This window comes from Schistocerca nitens, chromosome 7, assembly GCF_023898315.1.
Source record: "Schistocerca nitens isolate TAMUIC-IGC-003100 chromosome 7, iqSchNite1.1, whole genome shotgun sequence".
NCBI lineage: Eukaryota > Metazoa > Arthropoda > Insecta > Orthoptera > Acrididae > Schistocerca > Schistocerca nitens.
This window is the reverse complement of record NC_064620.1, coordinates 176,582,833-176,607,061: the sequence shown is the minus strand read 5'-3', so window position 1 is coordinate 176,607,061 and position 24,229 is coordinate 176,582,833. Positions and strand designations below refer to the sequence as shown.

The 24,229-nt window shown below is 47.7% G+C and overlaps 1 protein-coding gene across 3 annotated transcripts in view; it reads left to right on the top strand.

Annotated features, from left to right (window-relative positions):
* LOC126195332 (ubiquitin-conjugating enzyme E2 C) overlaps nt 1-24,229 on the top strand; it is a 57,830-nt gene that overhangs the window by 4,305 nt on the left and 29,296 nt on the right. For all 3 annotated transcript variants that reach the window (XM_049933904.1, XM_049933906.1, XM_049933903.1), the window contains exon 3: nt 23,708-23,794. In XM_049933904.1, the coding sequence (XP_049789861.1) occupies nt 23,708-23,794 (87 nt within the window). The remainder of the gene's footprint in view (nt 1-23,707; nt 23,795-24,229) is intronic.

Sequence of the window (24,229 nt, the reverse complement as noted above, 5' to 3'; positions counted from 1 at the left end):
AGCACCATTCTCCCTGCTCACCAAATTGCACTGTTTTCCAGAGAGAGAATAAAATACTCTCTGGGAAAACTCGCCCACTGAGAGGGAAAGAAGTATGAGCTTTTGCACCTAGCATTTCCAACAATGTCACACGCAACAACATCGCCCTCTTTGGGGACGGTACTCCTGCCCATTACACCGCCTATAGTGGGTCCTCAGGGCTGCTCACCCGTGCCTGTCCCCTCTGATGGTTGGGGGCTCCCCTCTTGCTGCTTCTCCCACACATACTTTGGGATAAGTGGCTTCCTGTGCACCAGGGACATTGGTCCCCACCTCCCAGCCAGAGACAAATCATATTCCTCAGGCTTATTTGGGACACTGTGTTCCAACATTTCCACCGGTCGACATCCGGACACTAGCCAGTGGCTGAAGGAACAACAGACTGCTGGCCGCAGAGCTTCGTGATCAACCTCTGTACCTGCAACTGATTCAGAGAAGCCCTCAAAATCATCAAAACCCTCTAAGGAGAGGTAAGACAAGAGAATGAATGCAAGAATGACATTCCAGTGTCCCCCCATGCCACCAGATCCTCCCTGTTCCATTACTGTGGCTGAGGTGGAGAATCTGGCAGCTCCTGAGGCCCCAGTTCGCAACATACAACGGAACTCATTGCCTATGTATGTTGACGCCATAACCCTTAACCAGTTATAGCAGGTGACCCTAAGGCATAACCTTCTCTCTTTGTTCGTTCAAGGCCTCGAAATACATCGACGATATTATTCTCAAGAGGAATTGTAGCAGTATTTTCCACCACCTGGCTGAGCTATTCATCTTTTAAACATTTGTCCTACCTTCTGCATTGCCCTTCAGGAGACTTGGTTTCCAGCAATGCAGACCTTGGCCTTTCGTGGATACCGTGGATATTATAAGAATAACGCTACTTATGACAAGGCGTCGGGTGGAGTTGGCACGTACATTCTGGACACTCTGTATAGCAAGTTTGTAGGCTGTGGCTGTTGGTGTAAGGACATTTCAGGATATTACCATCTTCAACGTTTACCTCCTTCCCAATGGTGAAGTCTCAGAATATACTGTTTGCATTGGTTTCTCAGCTCCCTCCACCTCTCCTACTCTTGGGTGATTTCAATGCCCATAACCCTTTGTGGTGTGGAACTATGATCACTGACTGTCATAAAGTCCTTCAACATTTACTGGCACAATATGGCATTCTTCCCTTGAATACTAGTACCCCCTAACACTTCAGTGTGGCACACACAACTTTTTGGCCATTGATCTTTCCATTTGCAGCTCCTATCTTGTCCCATCCTTCCAATGGAGGGTCCATGGTGACCTGTATGTTGGTGACCACGTGCTGATCTTCCTGTCCCTCCGCTGGGTGCCTGCCCAGATGGGCTCTTCACAGTGCTGACTGGGGTGCTTTCACCTCTGCTGTTTGGAGATATTGATGAGACAGTCCCGAATATAACTACCGCCATTCTTTTGGCAGATGATCTAGTGGTCCCCTGTTCCTCAGACCCACCACGACGGAAGACAGTACCTTGGCAGTCATCGGAAATTGGAGGCTATTCGAGGTTGTAGGGCAGGCTCTCCAACACCCGGGTCCCCCACTTAATAAAAAGATGGAAGTGAGAATGTTGGTAACGGTATGTTTCAACCATCGGACAGTGTTCTTCCCCTTATTAGGTTTGGGCTAAGATCAGACATCTCTTTGGGTACCAGATGCCTGCAGGTGTATCTGGTATTAGGATTGCACTATCTATGCTGACGAAAATGCTGTCATTGAATGTTTTGCTCTGCACTATGCTAAAGTCTCAGAGCCTGCAAATTATCAACATGCCTTTCATGTTTTAAAATAGCTGGAGGAGCAAAAGAAATTATTTTTCACTACATGCTACCTGGAGCCATATAATGCTCCCTTCATTGAGTGGGAGTTTGTCAATGTCCTAGCCCACTGCCGTGATGCAGCACCAGAGCTGGACGGCATGATAAAGCACCTACTGGTGAATGGTAAGCGCATTTCCTTGCCATCTTTAACTGCACCTACATTGAGGGCGAGTTCCCATTGCAGTAGTGAAAAAGCATCATTGTCCGAGTATTGAAACTGTGTAAGCACCCTCTAGAGAATTGCCCAATAAGAGTCACCAATGTTATCTTAAAGTTGCTTCATCGCATCGTGACAACACTGTGTTGGCCCCTTGAGTCATGGGGTGTTGTCTCATGGTGGTTTCGCCAAGGCGGTTTACCCTACTGATAAATCTGGTTTACTTGGATTCTGCCATCCGAACAGGTTTTGTCTGACATACCCACATTATAGCTGTCTTCTTTGACCTGCAAAAGACTTAAGACATCACATCCTTGCTACCTTGCAAGAGTGGAGTCTTGGGAGTCTGCTTCAGATTTTCATCCAGGCCACACTCTGTTCTGGTTTTTGGGTTGGTGCTTTCCACAGTACCCTCCATACCCAAGAGGTTAGAGTCCCGCAGGGTTCTGTATTGAGTGCCCCTCCCTTTCTAGCAGCTGTCAATGGTCTAGCAGCAGCTGTGAGGTCCTCAGTATCACCTCCCTTGTATGCTGACAACTTTCGCCTCTACTGTTGCTCCTCTGGTGTGGGTGTCACTGAATGTAGATTATAAGGCACCATACGAAAGGTGCTGGCATAGGCCGTCACCTGTGGTTTTAGATTTTCCACCGCGAAGACTTGAGTGATTCACTTCTGTTGACATTGTACCATTTACCCCCAACTTGAACTTTACCTTGATCACCCACTATTCAATGTGGTGGTGGTCGTAGATCATCATGTCACACTTCGCTGTCTGAGTATCACCAGCTGGGGTGTAGATTGCACTACTCTTACGCAGCTTTACAAAGCAGTGATAAGTCCCCCTATAAGTCCAGCATATGGTTTGGTATCTCCCTCAGCATTGTGGATACTGGGTCTGATAAATCACTGTGGCGACAGGAGCCTTTTGAACTAATCCTATGAACAGCTTACTTGTAGAGGCTAAATTCCCTCCATTGTGGATCAGGTGCCGATGACTGCTTGTCAATTATGTTAACCACATTTGCAGGTCCCTTAAGCATCCGAACTACCATTTCCTCTTTTCCAAACACAGTAATCCGTCTCTCATATCAGGGATTATGATCAAAATCGGCTTCCAGTTTACCCTCTCTGAACATCAGCTGTTTACTATCCACTCCCCAATTTCTGCCCCCCTGTGGGTCCGGTGGTGAGAATAGACCCGAGGTATTCCTGCTTGTTGTTAGAGGCAACTAAAAGGAGTTTCACACGTTTTGGCCTTTGTGATGGTCCCTTCTAGGGTTTGACCTCCATTCTTCAAAATTTTCGCGAAGAGTGAGCCAATTGGGGAAGGGTGCCTTACATGGTGCATCGTGTCTGTCGTGCATTGAGATCTTTTGCCCACTTTCTCGTCATCACATTTTAGTCCTGCTCAATCTCTTGGGCAAGGAACCTTCCTGGGTGAGTTTTCCACCAAGCACTATGCAGTGTCGCTTTCTGGGTCGACAATGACCATGGACTTCTTTGCACCTGATATCCAGCACGGTAGCCAGTCCGTTGTGATGGGGCCGCCATGTACCCTGTTGGTTGTAGCCCCCTGACCACATTGGGATTGCTCTGCTGATGCCTGCACTGTTAACTCCCTACATATGTCAAGGGGAAGATGCCCATCCCCTTGGGGCATCGGGACTCCCAGCAATGGCCATCTTGCCAGATGGCCTTTGCTGTGGCTGGGTGGCACCTATGAGGGCCCATGGTCGGAATGGGTGGCATCAGGACGTATGACGCGTGATGAAGCATAGTCCATCTCTTGCCAGTGGTGAAACACCAGCAGTCTCTAAGCGATCACAAGCTCAATTAAACGCCCAGAAGTATGACCCCAAATTGTTCCCCTGCCTGGCCACACGTTGGAAGGAATGTCAGGCTAAGGATGGCAGCTGATCTTATTTGCCCTGGTATCTTGTATGTTCAAGAGCTGGTAGGGAATCTTTCATGATGATGAAGCCTCAGTTTTTTTGTTGAGCATTTAGAGGACAAGTTTGGGGAGGTGGAGGGCTTGTCCTAAATGAGATCTGGGTCAGTCTTGATCAAAACGGCATCCTCTGCCCAGTCACAGACATTACTCGCTTGTGACAATCTGGGGGATGTTTCTGTAACCATCACACCCCATAAGAGCTTAAATATGGTCCAGGGTATCATATTTCACAGGGACCTTCTTTTGCAGTCTGACGATGAGCTGCGTGCCAGTTTAGAGTAGCGAAGTGTACATTTAGTTCGGCGTGTCCACCAGTCAGAGGGATAATCAGGATGCCTCCGGTGCCTTCATCTTGACCTTTGAGGGTGATACGTTGCCTAAGAAGGTCAAGGTGATGGTCTACCGGTGTGATGTAAAGCCCTATATCCGTCCCCCAATGCGGTGCTTTAAGTGGTGGAAGTTCGGTTGTATGTCTTCCTGCTGTACTTCCAGTGTCACATGCCGAGATTGCGGATGCCCATCACATCCCAAATACTCCATGTGCCCCGCCTCCCGTCTGTGTCAACTGTGGAGAGCACCATTCACCTTGCTCGCCTGACTGCAGGGTTCTCCAGAAAGAAAGGAAAATCATGGAGTACAAGACCATGGACAGACTGACCTACACTGAGGCTAAGAGAAAATTTGAATGCCTGCGTCGTGTACGTATGACAAGTTCTGGCACAATCAGCTCCCCCAACCCCAGTCACCTCTCAGAGCTGGAAGACTACACCTGCCCCCCTGATGTTGGGGGGGGGGGGGGCACGTCTCTCCATGTTGCTCCCACACAACCTACTTCAGGAGCACCCCCCCCCCCCCCCCCACACACCCAAACCATTGGGAGTCAATCCCCACTTCTAAGCCAAGGAAGCATGTATTCTTCGGCTTCTCTCACTACGAAGGGCCCCCTTGGGTCACTCCCTTCCCAGGTTTCGGCTAGTGGGAAAAATGACACCTACGAGTGGCTGAAGAGCTCAAAAGCAGCTGGTCGTAGGGATTCACGTTCATCCTCATTCCCGGAGACTGAGCCAGTGAAGTCCTCCCAGCCAGGGAAACCCAAGGAGCAGCGAGAGAAATAAAAAAACACCCATAAGACCAAGGAAATTGTGGTGGCACCCACACCACTGCTATTTATAAACTCTGCATCTGAGGATGGGGTGGAGATTCTGGCGCCCACCGAGGACCTATATCTCGCCAGACCCTCAGACACAATGTATATACAGGGTGTTACAAAAAGGTACGGCCAAACTTTCAGGAAACATTCCTCACAGACAAAGAAAGAAAATATGTTATGTGGACATGTGTCCGGAAACGCTTACTTTCCATGTTAGAGATCATTTTATTATTTCTCTTCAAATCACATTAATCATGGAATGGAAACACACAGCAACAGAACGTACCAGCGTGACTTTAAACACTTTGTTACAGGAAATGTTCAAAATGTCCTCCGTTAGCGAGCATACATGCATCCACCCTCTGTCGCATGGAATCCCTGATGTGCTGATGCAGCCCTGGAGAATGGCGTATTGTATCACAGCCGTCCACAATACGAGCACGAAGAGTCTCTACATTTGGTACCGGGGTTGCGTAGACAAGAGCTTTCAAATGCCCCCGTAAATGAAAGTCAAGAGGGTTGACGTCAGGAGAGCGTGGAGGCCATGGAATTGGTCCGCCTATACCAATGCATCGGTCACAGAATCTGTTGTTGAGAAGCGTACGAACACTTAGATTGAAATGTGCAGGAGCTCCATCGTGAATGAACCACATGTTGTTTCGTACTTGTAAAGGCACATGTTCTAACAGCACAGGTAGAGTATCCTGTATGAAATCATGATAACGTGCTCCATTGAGCGTAGGTGGAAGCGTAGGTGACGAAACTAAAATGAGCTCTAACATGGAAATTAAGCGTTTCTGGACACATGTCCACATAACATCTTTTCTTTATTTGTGTGTGAGGAATGTTTCCTGAATGTTTGGCCGTACCTTTTTGTAATACCCTGTAGACTGCTCAAGCAAAAAGTCAGTGGCAGCAGATGAACCTGAGGCGTAAACTGCCTCATTGAATGTTCTATGCCTTCCCAGTCTCACTAGGTCATTCTCCAGTGGAATTGCGGCGGTTTTTTCCACTGCCTGGCTGAGCTACAGCAACTGTTAAGCTTTACACCTGTTATCTGCATTGCCCTCCCCCAGGAAACCTGGTTCCCAGCAATGTTGACCCCTGCCCTCCTCCGTGGCTAAAAGGGATATTACAGGAATCATAGCGACTATAATTGAGTGTCAGGTGGAGTTTGCATTTATGTCCTAAACTCAGTCTACAGTGACACTGTGCCCCTTCAAACCCCTGTTGAAGCTGTGCTGTCAGGATAAGGACAACACAGGAAATAACTGTCAGCAATGTATATCTTCCTCCAGATGGTGCAGTACCCCTGAATTAGCTGCACTGATTGATCAACTCCCTAAACCCTTTTTACTTCTGGAAGATTTTAATGCCCATAACCCCTTGTGGGGTGGTACCATGCTTACTGGCCGAGGCAGAGATGTCAAAACTTTAATGGCGCAATTCGAACTCTGCCTCTTAAATACTGGGGCCGCCACACATTTCAGTGTGGCTCATGCTAGTTACTCGGCCATTGATTTATCACTTTGCAGCCCAGGACTTCTCCCATCTATCCACTGGAGAGCACATGACTACCTGTGTGGTAGTGATCGCTTCCTCATCTTGCTGTCACTGCCCCTGTGTGAAGCCCACAGCTACCTGCCCAGATGGGCTTTAAGCAAGGAGGACTGGGGAGCTTTCACCTCTGCTGCCACCGTTGAACCTCCCCCACACGGTAACGTCAATGTGATGGTTAAGCAGGAGACTAGCACAATTGTTTCTGTGGCAGAAAAAGCGATCCCTCGCTCTTTAGGGTGCCCTGGCGTAAGTAACCTTAGTGGTTGCCAGAAGCTGCTGAAGCAATTAAGAAGTGTCAGTGATCTCTACTGCGGCATCCTTCCCTGCAGCTCCTCATAGCCTTTAAACGGCTCCGGGCTCGTGTTCACCAACTTATCAAATGGCGGAAGCAGGAGTGTTGGTCGAGATATGTCTGAAGTGGGAGTGTTGGTCGAGATATGTCTCTACCCTTATGTGCTATATGTCACCTTCCCAAGTCTGGGCAAATGTCAAACGTATTTTTGGGAAGCATATCCCAACAGGTGTTCCCAGTGTTACCATAAATGGCGTGTTCTCTACCGACGCAAACATGATTGCCAAGCACTTTGCTTGAGCCTCTGCGTCGGAGAATTACCCCCAGCCTTCCGCACTCTCAAACGGTTGCTGGAAGGGAAAGTCCTCTCATTCACTACGTGCCACAATGAATCCTGTAACACCCCATTCACAAAGTGGGAGCTCCTCAGTGCCCCTGCACATTGCCCCAATGCAGCTCCTGGGCCTGATTGGATCCACAGCCAGATGATTAAACATCTCTCATCTGACTACAAGCGACGTATCCTCATAGTCTTCAACTGGATCTGGTGCGATGGCATCTTTCTATCGCAATGGCGGGAGAGCACCATTATTTCGGTGCTCAAACCCGGAAAAAAACCGCTTGATGTGGATAGCTATCGGCCCATCAGCCTCACCAATGTTCTTTGTAAGCTGCTGGAACGTATGGTGTGTCAGCGGTTGGGTTGGGTCCTGAAGTCACGTGGCCTACTGGCTCCATGTCAGGGCGGCTTCTGCTAGGGTCGCTCTACCACTGATAATTTTGTGTCCCTCGAGTCTGCCATTGGAACATCCTTTTCCAGATGCCAACACCTGGTTGCTGTCTTTTTTTGACTTACGAAAAGCGTACGACACGACCTGGCGACATCATATCCTTGCCACATTGTGAGTGGGGTGTCCAGGGCCTGCTCCAGATTTTTATCCAAAACTTCCTGTCGCACCCTGCTTTCCATGTCAAAGTTGGTGCCGCCCATACTTCCATCGATATCCAGAAGAATGGAGTCCCACAGGGCTCTGTATTGAGTGTCTCTCTATTTTTAGTGGTCATTAACGGTCTAGCAGCAGCTGTCAGGCCCTCCATCTCACCTTCTCTGTATTCAGACGAGTTATGCATTTCGTACGGCTGCTCCAGTACTGGTGTTGCTGAGTGTCACTTACAGGGAGCTATCCACAAGGCGCAGTCATGGGCTCTAGCCCATGGCTTCCAGTTTTCCGCCATGAAGACGTGTGTCATGCATTTCTGTCAGCATCGTACCATTCATCTCGAGCCAGCACTTTACCTTAATGATGATCCACTCACAGTAGTGGAGACATATCGATTCTTAGGTCAGGTTTTCGAGGCTAGTGCGACTTGGCTTCCTCATCTTTGTCAGCTTAAATGGAAGTGCTGGCAGCACCTCAGTGCCCTCCACTGCATGAGCAACACCAACTGGGGAGCAGATCACACCACGCTGCTGCAGCTGTACAGAGCCCTTGTTCAATCCTGCCTTGACTTTGAGTGTGATTTATGGTTTGGCGGCACCCTCAGCATTGCGTTTGCTTGACCCATTCCACCATTGCGGAGTTCAACCAGCAACAAGAGCTTTTAGGACAAGTCCGGTAACCAGCGTACTGGTGGAGGCTGGGGTCCCTTCATTGCAGATCAGATGTGCTTAACTGCTCGCCAGTTATGTTGCGCACACATTCATAGCTCTCCTGAACATCCTAATGACTGTCTTCTTTTCCCAACCATGACGATTCACCTCCTGCATAGGCGGCCCAGATCAGCGCTAACGATTGCAGTTTGCATGCTATCAATAATGTCTGAACTGGAGTCCTTGCCTGTACCACCACTCCTCGAGGTCCATTCACTTACACCTCTGTGGTGCAGCTGTAGGCCGAAGCTTCGCCTGGACCTTTTGTGTGGCCCTAAGGACTCCATTAACCCTGCAGCTCTCTGCTGTCACTTCCTCTTGATTCTTGAAGTGTTCTGGGGCTCTGAAGTGGTTTACACCAATGGCTTGATGGCTGAGGGTAATGTTGGCTATGCCTTTGTTCACAGAGGCCATATTGAACAGTATTCCTTGCCCGATGGCTGCAGTGTATTCACTGCAGAGCTGGTGGCCATATCTTGTGCACTTCAGTATATCCGTTCATGCCCTGAGGAATCGTTTCTTCTGTGTTCTGACTCCTTAAGTAGCCTACAAGCTATCGACCAGTGCTACCTTCGCCATCCTGGTGGTGTCCATCCAGGAGTCCATCTATGCCCTGGACCGGTCCTGTTGTTGAGTGGTGTTTGTTTGGAACCTAGGACATGTCTGCATCCCAGGCAATGAACTTGCTGATGGGCTGGCCAAACAGGCTACCGTATTTACTCGAATCTAAGCCGCACCTAAAAAATGAGACTCGAAATAAAGGAAAAAAAAATTCCCGACTCTAAGCCGCACCTGAAATTTGAGACTCGAAATTCAAGGAGAGAGAAAAGTTTTAGGCCGCACCTCCAAATCGAAACAAAGTTGGTCCATTGTAATATGAGACACAATTTAGGTCGAATGAATGACGATACACCTACAGTAGTTTGGTTCGAGTCGCAAGCTTAGCCGTTAAGCTTTACCAGGTAACCCTTGCTATGCGTCAGGCGCTCCGTCCGTATTTATACGGGTACCCTTCCTTTTTCACGTGCTTCGTCTGGTTTGAATTGATTGCTTATTTTGATTTGATCTGATAAGTGCCGTTTTCTTTGTTATAGGTGTTAACGTCACTCTAAGCTGAAAATGCATTACTGTACTGTGTCATGCATTGTTTGTCGCATTCTTATAGTGTGTGTTTACGGCCTGTCGCCGCTCGCGGCATGGCTTGCTTTTGTGCGCGCTACCGCCGCTTACAATTAAAAAAAGAATCATCCCATTAGCGAAACAACGGCAAGAGACTGCTATTTGTTGTTACTTACACTGCTGCTTTCTTTGATAATGATCAGCAAGAACCAAATAATAGACTGCTTATGATAGAACATGTTCTGAACGAGAGTTAGGTGAAAATTTTTCTCCGTTTGAAAATCTTTGCGGCCGCTTCTTTAGAACATCAAATTCTGCACAGAAATTAGTCATCTTAGATTTAAAAATCTAGTCGGTTGCCGTGCTTCATTTCTGACTGTATCACTATTAGGCATAAGAATAATAAGAATATAAACATGACACGATACGTATATTCTTCGGCGTTTGCTGTAGTCTCTCTAGTTTCGTAGTTTATTAGGCAGACAGGATTTAAATGAGATAGCAGCAAACACGAAAGAATACATGGCAAAATGTTTATGTTCGTATTATTCTTATGGCGAAGAGAATACTGTATGTGATTCACATTTCATCAGGTTTCTATTAGCAACCATCTCTTCTCACAGGTAGGAAAAAATTCAGAACGTAGATTTGGCCATATTGACAAACATCCCAAACAGTCTTGCCAGTCGGATTTTCGTAGTACATTGAAATTCTGCTACATTCGAAGATGAACAATACGAATTTGTATTTACTTCGTTGAATAATGTATGAAAATGTAGTGGTTGAAACTCGGGGCGGAGAAAAAAGCTCGTCTTCCACCTTTTTTTAAATTTATTTACTGACGCAGAGATTTTGGCGCCAGTATTTATATTTATGCCTACAAAGCATGACTGTGTAGCGTTACATATATTCGACGGCAGAAGTTAGTTGTGGCGGCACCTACCAACATTTTTCAGAACTTCCGCTTGCTTTGCACTCGATTCTAAGCTGCAGGCGGTTTTTTGGATTACAAAAACCGGAAAAAAAGTGCGGCTTAGATTCGAGTAAATACGGTATGCGGAAACCACTTCTGCAGATGGGCATCGCTGAACCTGACCTGCATTCTGTCTTACCCCACAGTGTTTTTCGGCTTTGGGAGTCTGAATGACATAACAGTACGCACAACAAACTGCGTGTCATTAAGGAGACTGGGACTGATGACCTCAGAAGTTACCCCCCTGCGGGTTCGGGGGTAAGAATAGGCCCGCGGTATTCCTGCCTGTCGTAAGAGGCGACTAAAAGGAGTCTCAACTGTTTCGGCCTTTAATGTGATGGTCCCCTGAGCGGTTTGACCACTCTATTTCCAAATTTTTCCGTTAGTGCGTACCATTTGGGGAAGGACACCTTACGTGGTGCATCTTAAATCCATCTTGCCCTAAGATCTGGCACACCTGATATTTTCATGGAGTTGGACTTACATCGAGCTTCCGGCCACATCCGCTGCAGTGTGTTCCGGATAGCATCCCTTCCCTCCATTGTGCACTTCCATCTTTGCCCTCGTGATGTACATGGATATTTCAACACCCGACCTGCAGCACGGTAGCCAGTCTGTTGTGGTGGGGTCGTCATGTACCCTCTTGGTGGTAGCCCCCTGACTACACAGGGATCGCACTGCTGATGCCTGAGCTGCTACCTCCCCACGTATGCTGAGGAGTAGATGCCTATCCCTTTGGGGCATCGGGACTCCCGGCAAAGGCCATCATGCCAGGTGGTCTTTGCTGCGGCTGGGTGGCGCCTGTGGGGAGTGGGTGGCATCAGGGCGGATGACCCGCAATGAAGCGTGGTACATCATCTCTCGCTGGTGGGCCTCCACCAGCAGTCTCTAAGCAGTCGAGGTCTAACCTCAATGGAAAGAAATTTGATCAGAGGTCATTTCCCTCCCTGGCCACTCCATGGGAGGAACGTTTGTCCAAAGAAGGCAGTGGAGATTATTCACTCCGGTACCTCGTGTGTACGTAAGTAAATGGGGAATCATTTATGTCGACCAAGCCCCAGTTTTTTGTGGAGCATTTAGAGGACAGGTTCGGGGAGGTGGAGGGCTTGTCCAAACTGCGCTCTGGGTCAGTTCTCATCAAAACAGCATCCTCTGCCCAGTCACGGAGGTTGCTCATTTGCGACAGGTTGGGGGATGTTTCTGTCACCATCACTCCCCATAAGAGTTTAAACATGGTCCAGGGTATTATATTCCACAGGGATCTTCTTCTGCAGTCAGACGATGAACTACGCGCCAATCTAGAACGAGGTGTTCACTTCGTCCGGTGCGTCCATCGGGGTCCGAGGGATAATCAGGTAGCCACCGGTGCCTTCATCTTGGCCTTCGAAGGTGATGTTTTACCCGAAAAGGTCAAGGTGATGGTTTACCGCTGTGATGTGAAGCCATATATCCCTCCTCCGATGCGGTGTTTTAAATGCTGGAAGTTCGGGCACATGTCATCTCGCTGTACTTCCGGCATCACATGTCGAGATTGTGGACGTCCTTCGCATCCCAATACTCCATGTGCTCCACCTCCCATCTGTGTTAACTGTGGAGAACACCATTCCCCCTGCTCGCCGGACTGTAGGATATTCCAGAAGGAACGAAAGATAATGGAATATAAGACCCTGGACCGCCTGACCTACACCGAGGCTAAACGGAAGTATGAGCGGCTCCATCCTGTGGCAATGTCGTCGACCTACGCCGCTGCTGCAACAACGGTTCTCCCATCGTCACTTATCGTTGGCTCTAAGATCTGTCAGAATCCACCGGCCCCCTTGGTTGTGGGGGCACTTCACTCCCTGTTGCTCCTGCTCCATATTCTTCAGGAACAACAGCCCCCCCCCAACCATCGGGGACATCAGTTCCCCCTTCCCAGCCGGAGAAGAGTAAGACTTCTTCGGCTACTCTCGCCAGGAAGGGGTCCCTTCGGGACCTACCTTCGCAAGTTCCGACCAGTGAAAAAGTGGACACCCACAAGTGGCTGAAACAACCACCAGTCACTGGTCGTAGGGCCTCACGGTCGTCGTCTGTCCCTGAGACTGACCCAGTGAAGCCCTCCAAGCCTGAACCACTGAAGGCACAGCGAGAGAAACAGAAGAAGAAGAAGAAGAAGAAGAAGAAGAAGAAAGTCCCCAAGGCTAACGACATTGCGGTGGCACCCATCCCACCGCTTCCTACAAGCACTGCGTCTGAGGACGAGGTGGAGATTCTCGCATCCTCTGAGGACCTCGATCTCGCCGGTCCCTCAGACGCCATGGAAAGCACTAGCACAGGTGCTCATTCGGAGGCAGCAGGTGACCCAGTGGCGTAATCTGCCTTCCCAGTCCCGTCACGCCTTTCTCAGACATGGACAATACCATCCTGCAGTGGAACTGCAGCAGTTTCTTCCACCATCTAGCTGAGATTCGCCAACTTATCAGCCTTCACCCTTTCTTTTGCATTGCACTTCAGGAAACTTGGTTTCCAGCAATGTGAACCCCCACCCTCCGTGGCTATCGGGGTTATTATAAGAACCCGGGCAGCTTATGAAAGGGTGTCTGGTGGCATCTCTTCACAGCGAGTCTGTCCCTCTACATACAGCTTTAGAGGCTGTCGCTGTTCGGGTGTGGACACCACAGGCTGTTACTGTCTGCAGTCTTTACCTTCCACTGGGTGGTGATGTCGCGCAGCGTGTCCTGGCTGCGCTGATAGCCCAATTGCCGCCGCCTTTCTTGTTACTGGGTGACTTTAACGCCCATAACCCTCTGTGGGGTGGGTCAGTGGCAACAGGTCGAGGCGCCACCGTTGAGCATTTATTGGCGCAGCTCGATCTCTCGATTTTAAATGATGGTGCCTCCATGCACTTCAGTGTGGCGCATGGCACATACTCCGCCATTGACCTATCGATCTGTAGCCCTAGCCTCTTACCGTCTGTCCAATGGAGTGTGCATGACGACCTGTGTGGTAGTGACCATTTTCCAATCTTTCTGTCACTGCCACGGCGTCACTCTTCTGGGCGCCCCAGCAGATGGGCTATGAATAAGGCTGACTGGGACTTGTTCTCCTCCATTGCCGCTATTGAGCCTCTCTCTAGTGACGACATTGATGCGGTGGTTCACTCAGTCACCTCCAGCATCGTTACTGCCGCAGAATCTACCATTCCCAGTTCTTCTGGGTCCCCTCGGCGGCGGACTGTGCCACGGTGGTAGCCTGAGATCGCTGAGGCGATTAAAGATCACCGGCGGGCGCTCCAGCGTCACAAGCGACATCCCTGCATTGAACACCTCATCACCTTCAAATGGCTGCGTGCGCGGGCCCACTGTCTTATCCGCCAAAGCAAGCAGGAGTGCTGGGAGCGGTATGTGTCCACCATTGGCCTTCATGTGTCTCCATCGCAGGTCTGGGCCAAGATCCGACGCCTCTATGGTTATCGGACCCCTGTCAGCGTCCCTGCGCTCTCACTGAATGGAGCAGTTTGTACAGACTCTGACGAAATTGCCAACAGCTTGGCAGAGCATTTTGCTCTTAGTTCCGCTTCTTCCAATTACCCACTGGCCTTCCGCTCCATTAGAGCGCGGATGGAACGTCGGAGCCTTTCTTTTCGCACCCACCATTCTGAATCCTACAATGCTCCATTCAGTGAGTGGGAATTTCACAGCGCCCTAGCTGCTTGCCCTGATACCACTCCTGGGCCAGATCGCATTCAGTGTCAGATGCTGAAACACCTTTCAGTGGACTGCAAGCTACGCCTCCTCGACCTTTACAACTGTCTCTGGGTCGAGGGTGAGTTTCCATCGCAATGGCGGTAAAGCATTGTCATCCCCGTTTTGAAACCGGGCAAGAGCCCTTTGGAGGTGGACAGCTACCGCCCCATTAGCTTCACCAACGTTCTTTGCAAGCTTCTCGAACGGATGGTGAGCCGGCGCTTGAATTGGGTACTGGAGTCTCGGGGCCTTCTGGCTCCGTCTCAGGGTGGATTCCGTAAAGGCCGCTCTGCCACCAACAATCTGGTGAGTCTGGAGTCGGCCATCCGTACTGCCTTTGCCCGCCGTCAGCACCTGGTCACTGTCTTTTTCGACATGCGGAAGGCGTACGATAAGACATGGCGTCATCACATACTTTCTACGCTTCATGGATGGGGTCTTTGAGGTCCTCTGCTGCTCTTTATCCGAAATTTTCTGTCGTATCGTACCTTCCGCGTGCAAGTCGCGGCCTCTCATAGTTCCTCCCCAGTCCAGGAGAACGGGGTACCACAGGGATCTGTCCTCAGTGTCTGCCTGTTTTTAATCGCCATAAACGGGCTCACTGCAGCGGTGGGAAATTCTGTGTCTGCTTCCCTGTATGCTGACGACTTCTACCTTTACTACAGCTCTACTGGCATTGCAGCTGTTGAACATCGGCTACAGGGCGCTATCTGCAAGGCGCAGTCTTGGGCTGTAGCGCATGGTTTTCAGTTTTCGGCTGTCAAGACCTGCGTTATGCATTTCTGCCGGCGCTGAACGGTCCATCCTGAGCCGCGGCTTTATCTTGCCGACGAACTCCTTGCTGTGGTGGAGACCCACAGGTTTTTGGGTGTAGTTTTTGATGCCCGGCTGACTTGGCTGCCTCATATTCGGCAGCTTAAACAGGTGTGTTGGCGGCATCTAAATGCTCTTGGATGCTTGAGCCACACCCGCTGGGGCGCCGACCGATCTACCCTGTTACGGCTCTACCAGGCGTTAATCCAGTCCCATCTGGATTATGGGAGCCTGGCTTATGGTTCAGCATCCCCATCTGTGTTGCAGGTGCTGGACCCAATCCTCCACAGCGGGATACGCCTTGCCACTGGTGCTTTTCGTACCAGCCCTGTGGACAGCATACTAGTGGAGGCAGGTGTCCCTCCACTGCGGTTATGGCACCAACGTTTGCTGGCCGCTTATGCTGCCCATGTTTTCAGCTTGCCCGGGCATCCTAACTATCGGCTACTATTCCCAGAGTCGCACGTCCATCTTCCAGAACGTCGACCCAGGGCTGGCAGTACGATCGCGGTCCGCGTCCGAGAGCTTCTCTCCGGGCTTGGGGCCTTACTTGTTCCGCCTCCTTTCAGGGCACCTCTGCGTACACCCCCATGGTGTGTGCCTCGCCTTCAGCTGGAATTGGCACAGGGCCCGAAGGACTCAGTCCTTCCGGAGGCCTTCTGCCACCACTTTCTTTCCCTCCTTGCAATGTATCAGGGCTCTGGCATTGCATACACTGATGGTTGCTGGTCGTGCCGGTTATGCGCTTGCTCTAGGGGACCATTCCGAACAACGTTCATTGCTGGCTGGCTGCAGTGTTTACACATCTGAGCTGGTCGCCATCTTTCGTGCCCTAGAGTATATCCGCTCCTGCTCAGGTGAGTCCTTCGTGATCTGTAGAGATTCCCTGAGTGGTTTACGAGCTCTCGACCAGTGTTTCCCTCATTCTCGTCTGGTGATGGCTATCCAGGAGTCCCTGCATACTCTTGCCTGTTGCGGCCGCTCTGTGGTCTTTGTGTGGACCCCCGGTCATGTCGGTATCCCGGGCAATGAATATGTTGACCGCCTGGCGAAAGAGGCCATCAGTAAACCATCTATGGACATTGGCCTCCCAGAGACTGATTTGCGAGCAGTCCTCGGCCGAAAAGTTTTTGGGCTTTGGGACGCTGAATGGCGTGATCGGATCACGCCCAATAAACTCCGTGCCATTAAGGAGACGACGACTGTGTGGCGGTCATCCATGCGAGCCAACCGCAGGGACTCAGTCGTCCTTTGTCGGCTCCGCATTGGCCACTCTTGGCTGACACACAGTTACTTACTGCGTCGGGAGGACCCTCCTCGGTGTCGCTGCGGGGTGGCTTTGACAGTGGCGCACATTTTGTTGGCCTGCCCCGTTTTAGCTGTGGTCAGGCAGACATTTGCGCTGCCTGATACGCTCCCTGCCCTTTTAACTGATGACCCTGCTATGGCTGGCTTAGTTTTACGTTTTATTCGGCCAGGGGGTTTTTATAATTTAATTTGAGTGTTTGTTTTATTTTATTGTTTTGTGTTGATTCTGGCCTTTGGCCTACGGTTTTAAACTGTGTTTTTAATGTGTTCTCGGTGGTTGGCTTTTCCTTTTTTATTCTATGGTCGGCCAACCACTGCCACATTCCGTGTGATTTTAATTTGTTATGTCTGTTCTTTGAGTTTTTCTTGTCCTGTGTTGTCTGTTGTCTGTATTATCCGTTTTTTTACTCTGTGTGGTAGTTTTTAAGTTTTGGAACAAGGGACCGATGACCGTTGCAGTCTGGTCCCTTTAATCCCACAAACCAACCAACCAACCAACCTCAGAAGTTAAGTCCCATAGTGGTCAGAGCCATTAAGGAGACTACGAATGTGTGGAAGTCTTCCATGCGGGCCTCTCACAGGGAATCAGTTGTCCTCTGCCGGCTCCGCATTGACCACACTAGGGTGACCCACGGTTACCTCCTGCTCTGTGACGACCGGCCTCAGTGTCAGTGCAGCGCCCAGTTGTAACAGTGGCCCATATTCTGGTGCACTGTCCCACTTTGACTGCACAGCGACAAAATCTTGGATTACTGGACTCATTGCCACCCATTTTATCTGACAACGCCTCATTGGCTGATTTAGTTTTGCATTTTATTCGTGAGACTGGGTTTTATCATTTGATCTAAGTTTCAGCGCATGTCCTTTGTCACTTTGTGTCCTCCACCCTAGTGCTTTTAGGGTTGAGGTTTTAGTGCGTTGCAGAGTGGCTGGCTTTTCCGTTTTATTCTCGTGGTTGGTCAGCCACTGTATTCTGCTTTCTCGTTTTACTCTCTTCTGTTTCTAGTGTGTCTTTGTTTTTTGTTCCTTTTAGTGTTCGTTCTTGTGGTTTTTCCTTTCTTTCCATTTTGTGTGGTATGTCTCGTCTGTTTTATTCTCACACTTGTGGCATTGTTTTATTAGGAACAAGGGACTGATGACCTCGTAGTTTGGTCCCTTGTACCCTCTTTTAAATCAGCCAACCCAATTTCTGGCCTGAGTGTAGCAGGTGATATAGTGGACCTTATCGGTATTTCCAACACCTTGGGCTGCAATTTTGTGATTGTATTTCCAACACCTTGGGCTGCGATTTTGTGATTTCGAGCTCAACCTACTGTCACCTTGCTTTCCTGCATTGGAAACGAGTGGAGGAGGCTTGGACAACAGTTCTCTTCCCAGCACTGTGAGTGCTACAATGCTTCTTTTACTATGAGGGAGCTGGCTCATGCTCTCACTTCATCCTGATCCACCACTCCAGGGCTGGACAATGTTAACATTCAGATGTTGCAGCACCTTCCTCTTGCTCTCAAGCACTTTATATATACAATCACATCTGGGCAGAGGACAAGTTTCCCAGATGCTGGCATGACAACACTGTCATACCAATACCTAAGCCTGATAAGGACAAAACCTTCCTTCTAGCTACTGCCCCATTTCTCCCACCATCTGTGTTTGCAAAGTAATGGAACATATGATTCATGCTCGGCTGGTATGGTGGCTCAAGTCTTGCCATTACTAACCACTGCACAATGTGGATTTTGAGCACGCTGTTCTGCAGTTGACCATCTTGTTACTTTGTCAACCCACGTCATGAATGGTTTGTCGCAGAAATACCAGACTGTGGCTGTGTTTTTTGATTTGGAAACAGCCTGCACCACCTGCTGGAGGACTCCCTACACGTGGAGCTTCAGAGGCCTCATGCTCTGTTCCTTCAAGAATTTTTAAGACAGAGCTTACAAGATAGGTGTGGGTTCTGCTTTGTCAGACGACTTTATCCAGAAAAACGATGTGCCTCGGGCTTACGTCCTGAGCGTCATCCTCTTTTTATTGCCATTAACCCTAATCTTGTCTGTCTCCTGCTGGGCATTTCCAGCTCTGTTTTCATTGACAATTTTGTGATCTATTGCAGTTCTCTATGGACTTGTCTCCTTGAGCAGAGTCTTCATTGATGTCTCGATCATCTTTACTCATGGAGCATCAATGATGGCTTTTGCCTTTTGACTGAAAACACTGTTTGTATGAATTACTGGCAGTTCAATTGGTTTCTTCGAACATGTTTACATTTTGGACCTGATGCTTTTCTGTTCGCTGAAACTACGAAATTCCTAGGGCTCATGCTCCATAAGAAACTTTCTTGGTACTCCCACGTGTCTTACCTGGCTGCCCGTGCGCTGTACCCTGTTACTGTGTCGAAGAGGTCCTGAGCGGTACTTCCTCGGGAGCAGATCAGATCACCCTCCTCTGTTTGTGCTGATCCCTTGTCTGTTCGAAACTAGACTATGGGTGTTTTGTTTATGCATCTGCATGCCCATCCACCTTATGCTGTCTCAATAAGATCCACCATCATGGCATCCATTTGGTCATTGGCGCCTTTTACACTAGCCCAGTTGAGTCTTTAAGGAGAGGCTGCCGAACTACTGCTGTCACACTGATGTGATACTCTTCTCAGCAGATATGCATGCAGTTTCTCTGCCATGCCTGGCCACCATTCTATGCCTCCTTCTTTGATGACTTCTGTGATTGCCAGTATGGGGCACTTCACACTTCTGATACCCCCTGGAGTTCACTTTCGGCTATTGCTGCAGCAGTTTAACTTCATGCTATGTGCCACTTTCCCGACCTTAGTTTTGTGGCAGCAGCCCATATTCACCTTGGACTTGATTTGCTTCCTAAGGACACTACTGCAGACTCGCTCTGTCATTGTAAGTTTCTTGACCTTCGCACAGAACTTTGCGGTAGTACTTTATGTGCACTGATGGCTCTCGGGCTGACCGTGGTGTCACGTGTGACCTCATCATTGGCACCACCGATTTTTCAGTATCATCTTCTGGAACACTGCTCAGTATTTACAGTGGAGCTCTTCACCCTGTCTCAGGACACACAGTTGATTCGGCAACATAGGCTTCTCAATTGTGTCATTGTCTCAGGCTTTTTGCCCTGCAGAGCCTCTGTGAGCTGTAAACCATGCATCCATTAGTGCAGTGGGTCCAGGAAAGCTTTCACTTGCTCACTCTTGATGGAGCCACTGTGATGTTTATGTTCGTGTGATGGGATACGAGGTCACTGACACTGCTGCCAAGGCTGCAGTCCTCGTACTTCGGCCCACTTGTTCTTCTGTTCCCTCTAATGATCTGTGTTGCAGCCTGTCAGCAGGTGGTGTCACTTCGGCATCACCACTGGTCTTCCCTTCATGGGAACAAGATCTGGGGAATTAAACCTCTCCTAGCAGCTTGGCCAATGTCCTCTTGGCCTTCTCGTTTTAGTCATCACCATTTGTTAAGTGATGATCTCCCCTCACTTCGTGCTCATTCTCATCAACATTTAATGGTTTGCCTTTTCCTGATGGAATGCCCTTCTTTTAACCATGTACATTCTAATTTGTGTCTGCCGTCTGAGTTTCAAGCCATTTTAGCGTATGATGCGCGGTCTATTGACGGCGTTTTACTTTTTATCCGTCATAGCAATATGGTGAAGGACATTTAATCTTTAATTCATGTCCTCCATGTTTATAGGGTGTATAAACATAATTGTTAGTTGAATTTTTAATCTTGTATTGTTCATTGTTAATCATGTAAATAATGGATATCATTGGGGTCCAAGAGAGTCCCTGTTTTTAACTGCCTTTCCTTCTGTCAATTGGTCTTAGCGTGTAGTCTTAATGTTCTACGGTTCTGACATGGGGTGCATATAATCTTAGTTGTTTTTGTACCCTAAAACAAAACAAAACTAACTACGTGTGATAAAGGAGATTGACTCGGTGGAGGTCCTCTATACAGGGCTCACAAGAAACCTACTGTCCTCTGCCAACTCCGCATCGGCCATACTTGGCTGACTCGTGATCATCTCCTCCACAGCAAGGACCCACCCCATGCAGTAATCTCACTGACTCGTTACCCCTGGTGTTACATGGTACCTCAGTGGCTGATTTAGTTTAACGTTTTATTTGTGAAGCAGGCTTTCACAGCTCTCTTTAAGGGAGGGCCACACCTGCTCTTTCACTCCCCCCCCCCCCCCCCCCCCCCTTGTATGGTCTGTTAAGACTTGTTCAACTTTTGTTTCTTTGTGCTTCTCTTGCCTTGTCTGTGTTGCCAGTCTTTCCAGGGCAATCTCTGAGTGGAGTTCCTCTGGTAAGTGGCTGTTGCTGGAGGATGTCTGTACCCTCATTGCACTCGGCTTTCAGGTACTGCTCCCAAGATGGGGTACCTTGCCTGCCTTTATTCCTGTCTTCTTTTCTTCTTTTTGTCCCTTATCTCAGCTTTACTGACCTTGGTACACTGTGGGGTCTTCTTCCGCTGGGGTTCACACAGTAGGCTCTCTCTGATCTACAGTCATGTAGATCTGTGTTCAAGAAAAAAGTGATTGATGACTTAGTAGTTTGGTCCCTTTAACCAGCTAACGAACCACAAGTAGCCCCATGCAAGTGCAGGAGAATGTCTCCTGTAGCATAATACTACTCCCACCAGCCTGCGCCTGTGGTGCACTGCGCGTTTTGAGCCACCGTTCGCCTTGATGACATTTGTGGTGACGACTGTCAACCTAATGTAGCAAAACTGTGATTCCCCTGAAAACCTGACACTTTTCCATTGACCGACTGTCAAATCCCGGTGGTCCTGTGTCCTTCGTAGTTGTAATTGGGTCAACATGTGAATACATTAGGGTGGTCTGCTGCGGAGCTCCATGCTCCTCAGTGAATGGTGAGCTCCAAAATACTTGTCTGTGCACCAGCATTATGCTGTTTCGGCAGAGATGCACATATCACCACCTATATTACTTTACGTAGCAGAAAAGCCTCCTGACACCAAATTCTGTGAAGAGTCATGGATGTCCAACTATTTAGCACATAGTGGTAGTTTCACTGTCTTTGTACCTCTTTTTTGGTGCTAATGACAGTAGCACATGAAAATTTGACCATCTTTGCCGTTTTTGAGATACTCGTTCACAGGCTTTGTTTAATAATAATCTGTTCTTTGAAAATGTCTCTTATCTCAGTGGATTACCCAATGTGCAGCCCATATCTGGTGGGGTGATTCCAAATCTGTCTCAGCTGTGTTTATATATTTTTCATAGCATGCCACTTGCCCACAACGGCACTGGTTGGCATCCAACCTCGTGGTGCGCAGTGCTCATAATATTTTGGCTTACCGGTGTATAATTGTTTCACTGGGTAGCTCCCCTAGCTAAATGCATCTGATAACATTTCAAAGTACAGAAATTGGCACAGAAGTACCACAATTGGATGATTTCAGGATTGCAGAAATACTTGCCGTATATAGAAGCCACTGCACTGAGTGGTTGATGCCAGTAATCAAGTAAAACTGCTCTCGCATATCAATGATGTTTGGACACAGTTAAAGATCATTAGCATTTGTTTGCTTTGGCACCTTAGTGAATTGTCAAGCTTCAACAAGAAAGTGCTGAGCTCTTAATATACGAGAACACTTGCATGATTTCAGTTATGCCTGTATGTTGAGAACATCTGTAATATGATAGTTTCCACATCATGCCACAGGAGAAGTACATCAGTCACTGTATTGTCAGCAGCTTTTGTGAATGGATTTGCATGGTTCAATAATATTTTCATTGCCTTGTGGGGCAAATGTCTCAAGTTGTCACTGTTGGCAGAATCAAGAGGAGTTAAATTTGTTTGTTCACTAATGTAACACATTCAAATTAGAATTTAGTTTTTGTTAAATTTTATTATATTTGAATAACAAAATAATTTTGATTAATTTTTTTGACAATTAGGTGTCCTCTGTTATAAAATCTAATGATAGATGTAAAGCTGAAACTGGTTACCTGTTAAAAGCAAACTTAAAATGTCAAGACTATGAATTCTGAAGTTTTTGTATATTGAGGCCAAAATGAGCTTATTTCATGTAATATATTTAGTCTAGTATTGCAATGGTTGCACCTCACTGAAGTGAACTTTTGGTACCAATACTTTTAATTAAGAGTGAGGGATTGTTTGAGCTCTGCATTCAATATAGATCTGTATTGTAATTAAATTCATTGTTCTTTTGAGTGTTGTGACACGTTGCTTTCTTGCCTGTAGAGTGCAGTGAAAAAAAGAAGAGTTTTAAATGTGTTATAGAGTACTCCACACTGCTCTGTAGGTACAATAGAACCTTGTCCAACTTTCACATTTGGGCTCGGGGTGGTCAGATGATCAGAGGAGAATAAAATAAGTCATTTACAGAGCTGAAAACGGTGTAGTCAGAATTAAGAAAAAACACTTACATTTTTAATAAATAGGAAGGAAAACAGATTGCTACCTGAAAATCTACTTAGAAAGTGTAAACTGTTTTTGTTTCAGTTTTTGTAGGTTTCTGGCTGCACTTTGCCCACAGTATATCCGCATCTGTAGCGGTTGATTGTTCCAAATATTTGAAGGTAGTCTCAAATGCATCCTTTATTGCAGAGTGGCTGATATTTTCATCTTCTGCTATTCCTTCATCTGGCTCCTCTTTGTTTTTAATGGTTGTCACTCTAGAACCCATTTGAGACTAATGTAGTAACTGACTCACCTTTGTCAAGTCATAACAGAACTCTTTCTGTTTGATTGTGCACACAACACATTTCCTTTTCTGATTTGTAGCTATTTTTAGTACTTCAGATTCACTTACACCTGTTAATGTGAACTTGGAATAGACTTGCACTGCTGCTTTAATATTAAAAGGGATGAGTAATAAACTTAAAAGGTGGACCGATAACGGACACCAGCTGTGATGTTCTTCAGCATGGAGCACACACAGTCAGACACGTGGCTGGATAATCCGAGGAGTAGGTTAATCGGACGTTGGATAATCAAGGTTCTACTGTAGTATATTAAATCAAAGTGTGTTTATATTATTCTGACAGCCTTTTATAATAGTGTTGGGATGTTCATGTTATGATGTCCATCAAATTAAAATTAAAATTTATTACAGATGAGTCCTGATAAGACTGTGTCGGCATTCCCTGATGGTGAAAACTTATTCAAGTGGATTGGGACTATAACAGGTCCTGTGGGAACGGTTTGTATTCATTACTTATGTATATTGCAGACTTATAGGATAGAGGCTTGCTGATGCTTCAAAGGTTTCATCAAGAGTGTAAAGTTATGTTGTAACTATTTTGATAAGCATAGTAAAACTTTTTAGATTTGATGATTCAGTGTGTAAGTGGTAGACAATAATTCAAGTTTTAGAATGTCCTCAAATAGACTTACAATTTGCTGTCACTACTTCCTCTGAGGTTTGGAGTCCATCTTAAATCCCATATATTGCTGTGTAGGGAAATAAATTCAAAGATTAGAGGATTTTGTGAAGAGAAAGGCATACCATCTCCAATATGGCCATTCATGGCAAAGCACGGTGTTGTTAAAACCAACGCCCAGCATAAATACAGATATATTTTGATAAAAGTGCAGACTCCAAATGAAAATAACTTGCTGCTTCAAACATGTGGCC